Source organism: Balaenoptera borealis (genome assembly GCF_965194805.1).
Source record: "Balaenoptera borealis genome assembly, chromosome: 2".
Classification (NCBI taxonomy): Eukaryota; Metazoa; Chordata; class Mammalia; order Artiodactyla; family Balaenopteridae; genus Balaenoptera; species Balaenoptera borealis.
In genome coordinates this window covers 182133348-182143238 of record NC_138867.1, presented here as the reverse complement: position 1 = coordinate 182143238, position 9891 = coordinate 182133348, and the positions used below count along the sequence as shown (strand labels likewise).

General features: G+C 56.8%; 1 protein-coding gene across 1 annotated transcript; it reads left to right on the top strand.

Moving 5' to 3' along the window:
* The first annotated feature begins 2086 nt into the window (after positions 1 to 2086).
* On the top strand, positions 2087 to 9836 carry SHD (Src homology 2 domain containing transforming protein D). Its single transcript, XM_082381726.1, has 6 exons — positions 2087 to 4677; positions 5772 to 5877; positions 5956 to 6144; positions 7428 to 7551; positions 8676 to 8795; positions 9425 to 9836. Exons 1-6 carry the CDS (start codon positions 4381 to 4383, stop codon positions 9609 to 9611), a joined length of 1023 nt encoding a protein of 340 aa, XP_082237852.1. The 5' UTR covers positions 2087 to 4380; the 3' UTR covers positions 9612 to 9836.
* Positions 9837 to 9891: the final 55 nt, after the last annotated feature.

Here is a 9891-nt window from a genome sequence, read left to right as displayed (position 1 = left end):
CTCATCCGGAATCTCCTCCATCAACTCCCCTGGGGGCTGCCTGGCTGCCGGAGCACATCAGAGGGACTGGGGGGGTGGTCTCCCCTATGCCGGAGCCCCCTCCCTCCTGAGCCTGGGCTTCACAAAGGAGACAAGGGGCCGCTCCTGCTTCCCAAGCTCTCACTGAGGGCCAAGCACTGCCCCAAGCTCCCTCCATGCCGGGGCTCTGCCACCCATGCCCTCGGGCACATGCTCCCTTACCCACCGCCCCATTTTACAGATGGCAGGAGTCTCCTTGGCCAAGGGCTCAGAGTGGGTGAGGGGCTGGACCTGGCTTTGAAACTGCGAGGCGCCAAGGCTACACCTTCGATCACCACGCGCTATAGACTGGGAGCTTCCAGGGAATGGTCTGTGCTTCCCCCATCAGGTTGGGGCCCTGGAAGGCCAGTGTTAGACTGGGAGCCCTTGAAAGCAAGCACATATTTCCTGTGTCAGACTGGGTACTTCGAAGGTCAGTCTTATGCCTCCTCCATCAGACTGGAAGCTCCTAAGGTCAGAGCCGTGCCTCTCCCTTCAGACTGGGAGCCTATTAACGCTTGCACACATCTCCTCCGTCAGACTGGGGGCTTCTGAGGGCAGGATCATGTCTCTCCCATCAGACTGTGAGCTGAAGGCAGGGCTGTGTCCAGGAGCTTCTGAGAGCAGAGGTCGTCTCTCCTATCAGACTAGGAGCTCCTAAATCAGGGCCATGTCTCCTCCATCAGATCAGGAGGTTATAGGCCCCACCATGGGTCATCCCCACTTGGTCCCCTCCTGTCCTGGTGCCTTGGCTCCCATCCCCCCTGCACACATGGGGATCCGTGAGACAAGAGCAGGCACAGCCCCCAGCCAGGGACCTCCTCTGGCTTTTTCCTGAGGTCCCATGCACCCTAAGCATATATTGAGCATTTACTGTATGCCATACAAGAAAGTACTATTCAGGGGCTTCCCTGGTGGTGCAATGGTTAAGAATCCGCCTGCCAATGCAGGGGATACGGGTTTGAGCCCTGGTCCGGGAAGATCCCACATGCCGTGGAGTAACTATGCCTGTGCGTCACAAGCACTGAGCCTGCGCTCTAGAGCCTGTGAGCCACAACTACTGAGCCTGAGTGCCGCAACTACTGAAGCCCATATGCCTAGAGCCTGTGCTGTGCAACAAGAGAAGCCACCGCAATGAGAAGTCCACGCACCTCAACGAAGAGTAGCCCCCGCTCGCCGCAACTAGAGAAAGCCCCGTGAGCAGCAACGAAGACACAATGCAGCCAAAAATAAATACATTTATTTAAAAAAAAATTTTTTTTTAAGGCACCCAAAACAGTGCCAGGCAGTAAGCGCTCAACAGAGGTTAGCTGTTGTTCCATTTCATAGACGGGAAAACAGGCCAGGTCACTTACTCAAGGTCAGGTGGGCTGGGATTCCAGAAACCCAGTGCTACCCGGGGGGAGACCTCGATGGAGGAGACCCTGATAAACCGTCTTTCAGACCCTAAATGCTGGGGGAAGAGAGGTCCCCTCAGCCCAGGACCCCCAGACCACTCATCTCCTTGCCTTTGTCCATGCAGTGCCCGCCTCCTGGCTTTGCTCTCTTGCTCCCTCCTCCCCCAATCAGAAAGGCAAAACCCAAGAGGTTACGTGGCTATTCAAGGTCATACCACTGCAGGGCCGCCGGACCTCCAGCCTCGCTCTAACCCTCGTCCACCATCTCCCGCCCCTCCTCAAGCCCCCTCCCTGCCCCTGCGGTAGGAGTGGGGGCAGCCCCAGGAGAAGCCAGCTCAAAAGCGCAGGAAAGTCAAACGCCGTTTGATTCTGCCTCCGGGGCCTCTAATTGCTATTCCTGACACACACCGGAATTAGAAGGCCCCTTTCAAATATTTATACCTTAGCTGTCACGTATTTATCTGACAGGGAGAGGACTCGGATTTGATGAGATCTGTCAACAGCTCATCTCCGAGCCGGGTATTGCCTTGCGGCTGACAGAAAACAGGACAATTACCTTCCGTGCTCCCTGGGCAGTCCCCAGGGACGCTGCCTTGTCGCTGATCAGAGAGGGCGGGGTGGGGTGGGGGGTCTGTGTGAGTGCTCTTCAGGAGGGAGGACCGAGTTCAACAGGTTCGTGTGGAGGCCAACTCAGCCAAAGCAGGAAAGAGGAGGGGAGGACATACAGACGCCCCTGCTGCCGTGAGGGGCTTTGCCTCATCGGCTCTGGACCTCAGTTTCCCCATCTGGAAAATGGGGCTAACAGTGGAGGGGAGATGGAGAACCTCTGATTCCACGAAGAGACCTGATGGGGGTCGAATACCACCCCAAGCCAGGCCATATCACAGCATCCAGGCAGAAATGAGCTGCCAGGTGTGTCTCCCCTCTCTGTGCCTCAGTTTCCCCATCAGGAAAAAAATGTCACTTCCTCCTGGCGATCCTTCCTCCAGCTCTCTGAGTTTTTCCTATTAGAAACCCCATTTTTCAAATCAGGAAAGCAAAGCGTGGCCTGCATAGACATTGCCCAGGCCCCACTATTCTTTGGGGGGGGGGTGCGGAGTGGGGGAGAGCTCACAGCAGTGTCGGCTCTGACTTGTGTCTGGTCCTGCCTCCCCTCCAAGCCACACGCCCACCCTAGGGGGCTTGGAGAAGGGAATCTGAGGTTCCATCCTTCCTGACTACCCCTCTCTTACTCTTTCTATTAGGGGTCACTGAGCAAGCCCCCTTATGGGGAAAGAAAGAAAATGTGTTTGCTTTGGAACTGGCCAGCAGCTCCCTTTGCCTCTCTTACTCCCCCCAAATCCGTTAGTGTCCTCGCACCCTGACAGCTGCAGCTGCCAACAGGCAGCAAGGCCAGGCGAGGCACCTCTCATTTCTGTCCCCCTCCCGGCCTCCACCCCCAGAAACCACAAAGGGACAGATGCCGAAGGCACACTCCAGGCACAGATACCATCTCCTTTCCCCTGGCCAGCTGCCCCAAACCCCTTCCCCCATCCTGCAATTAGTCCCCTGGGGAGAGGGGACAGAGAAGAGCCCTCTTGGGGGAGGGGAAGCCAGAACCCCGTCCCTTCCGTTGCAAACCCCCCTTCCTTCGGCTGCATCAATATCCATTTTAGCCGGTGACCGCTGGAACAATTTCCACACCCCCAATCTCCTGGCCAGTTTCGCCGCCAGATCCTGGTTCAATTTCAACCCTCAATAGTGGTCACGCTCACCCCCTCTGCTGGTCAATTTCACCCCTGCTCGCGGTCAAGTCCAGCCCTCCATTTCCCAGCCAATTTCCACCTCCCCTCCCTCTCCCCCTTCCCCGTCTCAACACCTCTCGCTCTCCGGAGCAAGGTCAGCCCCTGTGGGTCTCCACGTCCCGTGCTCCTCGCTCGCTCCTGCCAGCTTCGGTCCTCCGGGTCACTGTCCAGCCGCCGCGGCCTCGGCCCCCGCGACTCCCGCCCCGCATCCCCCCTCCCTCCCCGGGCAGATGCTCCCCTCCCTCCCCAGAACAGCTGAAGGTCTCAGTCACCTCCGAGGGGAGCGCAGGGGGAGGGGAGGGGAGGGGGCGGGGAAGCCTTGACGTCGCTGCCCGGGACCCGGCCCGGGGCTGGTAGGGGCTGGGGCGTCCTTCTGAGAGCCCCCTCCCCAGAGTCCCACCTCCCGGGCGCGCGCCGGCGGCTGCGGCTAAAGTCTCTCCGAAAGCGTGAAGGGGGATTGGAGATTTTATTTTCCTTTGTGCCCGCGACTGGGGCCGGATCGAGGCGGCCGGGCTGGGGGCCGCGGGATTGGGGCTCCCCCCGGAGCGGCGAGGAGCGCAACAAAGGATGCGCCGCACCGGGGTCACCGTCCCCGCGGCCCAACTTTGCGCGCGGCGCCCGAGTCCCCGGGGAGTCTGCCCGCTGCGCTGAGAACCCAGGCGTCCGGGCTGAGCCAGGGCTTGGGGGCGTCCGCAGGCGGCGCTTCCCCCCCACACCCCCGGCCCCCAGGAGGGGATCCCGGAGCTTCCCGGAGGCAACGGGTGGCCGAGCCGTGCAAGGAGAGCGCGCTGCCCGCGGAAACTCCGCGGATGCCCCTCGCTCTGGCTGGACGACCCCGCGCTCAGCGTTCAGGGCCCTACGGGGCGCCCGCTTCCCCCGCCGTCCTTCCAGAGCCGGGCTAAGGTGCGCTTTTGCTCCTCCTCCCCCTTCCTCCCTCCTCCGTCTCCTCCTTTTTCTCCCCTTTTCACCCTCCTCTGAGCCCAGCCAAGGGTCACACCTGATCTTTCTCCTCCTCCTTCCTCCCTTTCTCCCTTCCTTCTCCCCCTGCTCCTCCCTGGGGACTCTGCCGAGGAAGGGGGCCCAGAAGAGGGCATGTGGGTCCTCTTCTGACAGTGGCCAGGTTTGGGGTGACACGCGCTCAAATGGCCAAGTGGCTACGAGACTACCTGAGCTTTGGCGGTCGGAGGCCCCCTCCGCAGCCGCCCACCCCCGACTACACGGACAGCGACATCCTGCGGGCCTACCGGGAGCAGAAAGATTTGGACTTTGAGGACCCCTATGAGGATGCAGATGGCCGCCTAGAGACCGACTCCGCGGGGCCCGGGGACTCCAAGGGCCCTGGAGACACCAAGCACGACTCCCCAAAGCACCGACTCATCAAGGTGGAGGCAGTCGACATGGCCAGAGCCAAGGTCTTGCTGGGCAGCCCCCGGGAAGAGGTGCGTGGCTAAGGCCCAGAGGTTGGGTGACCCCAGGAGACTGGATGGGGCGGCCAGGCTAGGTTCCCCCAGGACTTTGGGGAGCGTGTTTTATGTGTTACCCCAGGGAAAGACCAGGGCACCAGCCGGACACTCCCCAATCCTCCATCCGCTTGGTGGAGTTTGATATCTGCCCCTTTTCACTGCGCAGCGCTGGTTGTCCTCCTCCCTCTCTGACTGGCTTTGTGCCCCTGTCCTCCTGCTTCCTGATTCCCCCCTTCTGGATCCCTCCGCACAGCTTCCCTTCCTCTTAGCAGCTGAAGGGATCTTCCTTAAACACATCTGAGTGAGTCAGTTTCCTGCGGGCACTTAAACATCCTCACCACTACTCTCCACCCTTCCTCTCTTATTACTCCCATTTTACAGAAGTGGAAACTGAGGCTCACAGAAGAGAAGCGACTGGCCCAAGGTCACATGGCTGTAGCTTGTTAGAACTTGAACCCAAACCTGCCTCCAGTGCCCATGCTTTTTTTTTTTTTTTTCAGTACTTTTCCTAGAGGATCAGGGGGTTCACCCCAAACCCTCAGTGGAGAGACAGAGAAGGCTTCAAAGAGGGTTATGGTAGGCTGTGTCAGGTAGTGGTTAATGGCACAGAGAAAGGTAGGAGGAAGCAGGGACTCGGGGAAGCAGACAACCTAGGACCAAACACTGCTTCTTACTTATCAGCTGTGTGACCCTGAGCAAGTCACTTGCCCTCTCTATGCCTTGGTTTTGTCATCTGTAAAATGGGGATAAGGTACTTACTGAGTGTTGGTACTACAAGTAAATATATGTGAAGCCTTTAGAACAGTACTGGCACCTAATCATTAAAATGATTGAAGGAGGGAGGTAGGGGTCTGTGTCAGGGAGAATCAGAACAGCACAGAGGAAGAGAGCAAGGGAAGCTCTATCTGCAAAGGCTTGCGGGTGGAAGAGAAAACTACTTGCTTGGAGGGGATGTATCAGATGGCCCAGAGACAGCAGGCAAGAGGTGTAGTATCGCCCAGCAGGGGTATTCAGAACTAGGCTTGGTCCCCCTGAGCCCTTGACTCCCTCCGCTTCCTTTCTGTCTCCAGTTGGAAGTCGACACCGAGTACTCGGACCCCTTTGATGCCCAGCCTCACCCGTCACCCCCGGATGACGGCTACATGGAGCCCTACGATGCCCAGCGAGTCATGAGCGGTGAGTGGGCAGAGCTTGGGGGAAGGTGACAGGGTCCCAGGTGGGAGTGGGAGCTGACCAGTGTCCTCGGCCTCCCAGAACTGCCATACAGGAGGGTGCAGCTGTATGACACTCCCTATGAGGAGCAGGACCAAGATCTGGGAGATGGGCCTCCTTCAGGGTGGAAACCTCGGCAGAGCCGGCTGCCCCAGGAGGATGAACGGCCAGCAGACGAGTATGACCAGCCCTGGGAGTGGAAGAAAGACCACATCTCCAAGGCGTTTGCAGGTGCTTCTCTGACCCTGACCTCTGAATGCCTGTGTCCCTCTATTTCCTGCTCTGGTCACATCCCCTGTTTCAACTTACAGAGTAAATCCCCATCACCTGTCACTTTGGTAGTTTGTTAATTCTCACTAAAGTGTGAATGACTAATAGTCATAATCTTCCCAGGAGAATCTGTAACTTCCTTGGAAACTGAAACCCTATTTATTTATTTATTTATTTATTTATTTATTCATTCATTCATTCATTCATTCCGCACCGCGTGGCTTGCGGGATTTTAGTTCCCCGACCAGGGATTGAACCCAGGCCCTCGGCAGTGAAAGTGCAGAGTCCTAACCACTGGACTGCCAAGGAATTCCCTGAAACCCCTTTCAGAGTGCAATGGAACCTACTCATTCTGCTCAGTATAGTGCAAGAATAGGCTTTGATGTTAGACTAGATCTGGGTTTGTGTCACTTGGGCAAATACCTTTATCTCCCTGAGTCTCAGTTCCCTTACCTGTAAAATGGGGATCATTCTAGTACCTATCGAATAGGGTACTTGTAAATTGAGTTCTAAAGTGCTCAATTACACAGGAGCCGTTGTGGAAGAAGGTAGCATTTCCTGGAGTCAATTCGTAACTGAGTTGGGTAAGCTTGGATAAGTCTCTGAACCTCAGTTTCCTCTTTTGTAAAGAGGGAATAATAAGGTCAGCTTTAAGAAATAAAATAACCTGGACTTCCCTAGTGGTCCAGTGTTTAAGACTTCGTTTTTCCATTGCAGGGGGCGCGGGTTCGATCCCTGGTCGGGGAACTAAGATCCCACATGCTGCATGGTGCGGCCAAAAAAAAAAAAAAAAGAAAAAAATAACTTGGACCAGGAAGAGTTGTGCGTACCCAAATCTGCCCCAGAAGTTGTATGACTGTGAGGGAAATTGGAGCTCAGTGTCTCAGTCTACCTGTCTGTGTATTGGGGGTGGTTTTCTAGCTCTATGAGTTGGCCAAAATCAGGCAGAACTTCCCACCCACCCCTCTAGCCACACCCCCTGTTCTCTGATTTATCACTCAGGGAACTGCCCACCCTTCCATGCCACCAGATTCAAGAATGACCACACCCCTTTCTTCTGAAGGCTAATTGGTTGCTCGAGTACCAATCCCGCCCCAGCCTTAAGCCCAACCCCTCCTCTTCTGGGTTCTGATAGGTTGCCCTAAGCTGGCACCGCCTTCCTACTGAAATTCCACTGGCTTGCCCCCACCCCACCCTCTTGAGGTAGGCGGGACTTAACCATTTTCTCTTTAAACCTTCTCCAGTGCAGTTTGACGGTCCGGAGTGGGAAAGAACCTCAGGCTCAGCCAAGGAACTCCGGAGACTCCCGCCCAGAAGCCCCCAGCCTGCAGAGCGCGTGGACCCGGCCCTGCCTCTGGAAAAACAGCCGTGAGTGGGGAAGTTGAAGATGGAGTTGAATCCCTCCCTGCCCCACACTAGCCACAGATTCCTTGGGCCAGGGGGGCTGGAGGAACTTTCACTTATTCACTTCATTTAGTTCTTCAACTAATCTTCGCTGGCTTACAGCGCCTGCTGTGGGCCAGACACCCAGCTCGGTGCAAAGCAGAATCAGATGGCGTCTCCATTCCCTCCGGCGTCAGATTCTGGGTTCAAATCCCTTCTCTATCTTTTGGCTGTGTGGCCTTGGGCAAGTCACTTAACCTCTCTAAACCTTGGGCTCAACACCTCCAAGACAGTGCCTGCCTCACACAGAATAAAAGGGGATTTCCTCCCTTCCCTCGAGTGGGGTTTATAAGCCTGAGAGCAAAGAGACAGACATCTTTCTCACCCCCAGGAGATCTTGTGGTGAAAGTGGGAGGAGCAGGATTTTGAAGGGGTCCCAACTTTAGGCTGGGTGAAGCTCGCAAGCTGGGAGAGTCTGGGTGCTCTCTGTGTCTCTCCAGTCTAAGAGCTTCTCAGGGAACTCCCCGAGCCCCCAGAGCCCAGCCCTGTGAGTACCAGGGTGTGTTTATCACAGTCATTCCCAAACCTCTTAGGTGGGCAGTACAGAACTGCCTAATTAACACAAGCACAGGGTATTTTCTTTCAATACAAACAACTGTTTGGTGCTCATCTGTCTTTGACACTTTGCTCCCACTGCTAACTTCTCCTTGAGCACATTAAAGAAAAATATTATGTAACAAATGGTACAGGTGGGTTGGGGATACAGGATGTGGTGAATCTCATGAAAGTGATATGCAAGTGATTCGAGTTGGGGGATTAGGGAGGGGTTGAGGACACTTGGAGACCCAGCTGAGGGAGGCTGTAAAAATCAAGGTCGGGGTATGTGCTGAATTGGAAGGAGCAGCTCCAGGTTGACCTGGGTTCAGCTCCTTCCCAGGGAGAACCTTGTCTGCCTGAAAACCAGGCTCCTCTTAAGAAATCCAAGGGAATTTGTCTCACTTGTTTGCCTGGACGTCACAAGTCCTTGAAAGAGCTGTGCCTGCATCCAGCCCCAGGACGTGTTGGAAAGCGGGATTGCCCTTCAGGAGACCTCTGTCCCCACCCCCTAGGTGGTTTCACGGCCCGCTGAGCCGGGCAGATGCCGAGAACCTCCTGTCGCTCTGCAAGGAAGGCAGCTACCTCGTGCGGCTCAGCGAGACCAGCCCCCAAGACTGCTCCCTATCCCTCAGGTGAGACCGCAGCCCCCTGGAGGGACAGAGGGTCACAGGACTGCACGCTTTCCGGAGCAAAGGGGTGTGTCTCCAGCAGCCAGTGGGCGGGACTTCCAGGGCTGATGGACAGAGCTTTTCAGGCCAGGGGGTGGGACTTATGGGACCCGTGGGCGGGGCTTCTAGGCCAGAGGGTGGGGCTTCCAGAGAGGCCACCGGCTTGGTTCCGACTGAGAATGAACTCCCTGTCACTGGAGGTATGCAAGAAGATGGAGAGGAAGCCATACAGTAGATCTAGGGCTTGAGTGAGATGGGGAACCAGGGACCCTAGACTGAGGGTAACTAGTGAGGAGCCCAGGACAGGACGGGTAGCACAAGGTGTCAAGAGGTTCGGAGAGAAAGTGCCTTCTGTGTTCCTGGGGAGGGACCTCCACCTGGTAGGAGCTCCAGCCTGTCTTGATAGGGGACAAGCTCGGAAGGCATCCCCGCAGTGTGGAACTAGCCAAGAGCTTGACGCCAAGAGGCTGTTAATCAGAAATATTAGGGGATGCCAGCGTCGGGCTCCTGGGGGCCATGAGGGGGTGGCTTTAGGGTTGGAGAGTGTGGGCGGGTCTGGAGTGCTGGGTACCCCCTCTGACCCCTGTCTCCAGGAGCAGCCAGGGCTTCCTGCATCTGAAGTTTGCTCGGATCCGAGAGAACCAGTTCGTGCTGGGTCAGCACAGCGGCCCCTTCCCCAGCGTGCCGGAGCTGGTGCTCCATTATAGCTCCCGCCCACTGCCCGTGCAGGGTGCTGAGCATCTGGCCCTGCTGTACCCCGTGGTCTCACAGACCCCCTGACTGAGCCTCAGCCCCCCGCCCTGGGCTGTGAGGACCCAGATCAGTGGTTGCAAATGGTGGAGGTCTTTCCAGTCCTGGAGGAGGCTGGATGGAGAGACCCCCCTGCCCCTCCAGGCTCTGGGTCTTCATCAGAGCCGCCCTGTTCAGCCTCCTTCTGGGTTCTACGGATCAGAATTTTGTCTCGAAGCCCTCCTCTGGCCTGGAAAATAAATAAGTTATTGTGTGTTTCAAGTGTCCTTTCTGGGAGGTAGGGATCTCAGCCCCTCAGAAGGGAGAGTGG

Excerpts from the sequence above, each read along its gene's own strand:
- SHD (XM_082381726.1), top strand. The coding sequence starts at position 4,381 with ATGGCCAAGTGGCTACGAGACTACCTGAGCTTTGGCGGTCGGAGGCCC. Across the intron at positions 5,878-5,955 it reads TGCCCAGCGAGTCATGAGCG|AACTGCCATACAGGAGGGTG; the intron begins GTGAGTGGGCAG and ends TCGGCCTCCCAG. Across the intron at positions 7,552-8,675 it reads CTGCCTCTGGAAAAACAGCC|GTGGTTTCACGGCCCGCTGA; the intron begins GTGAGTGGGGAA and ends CCCACCCCCTAG.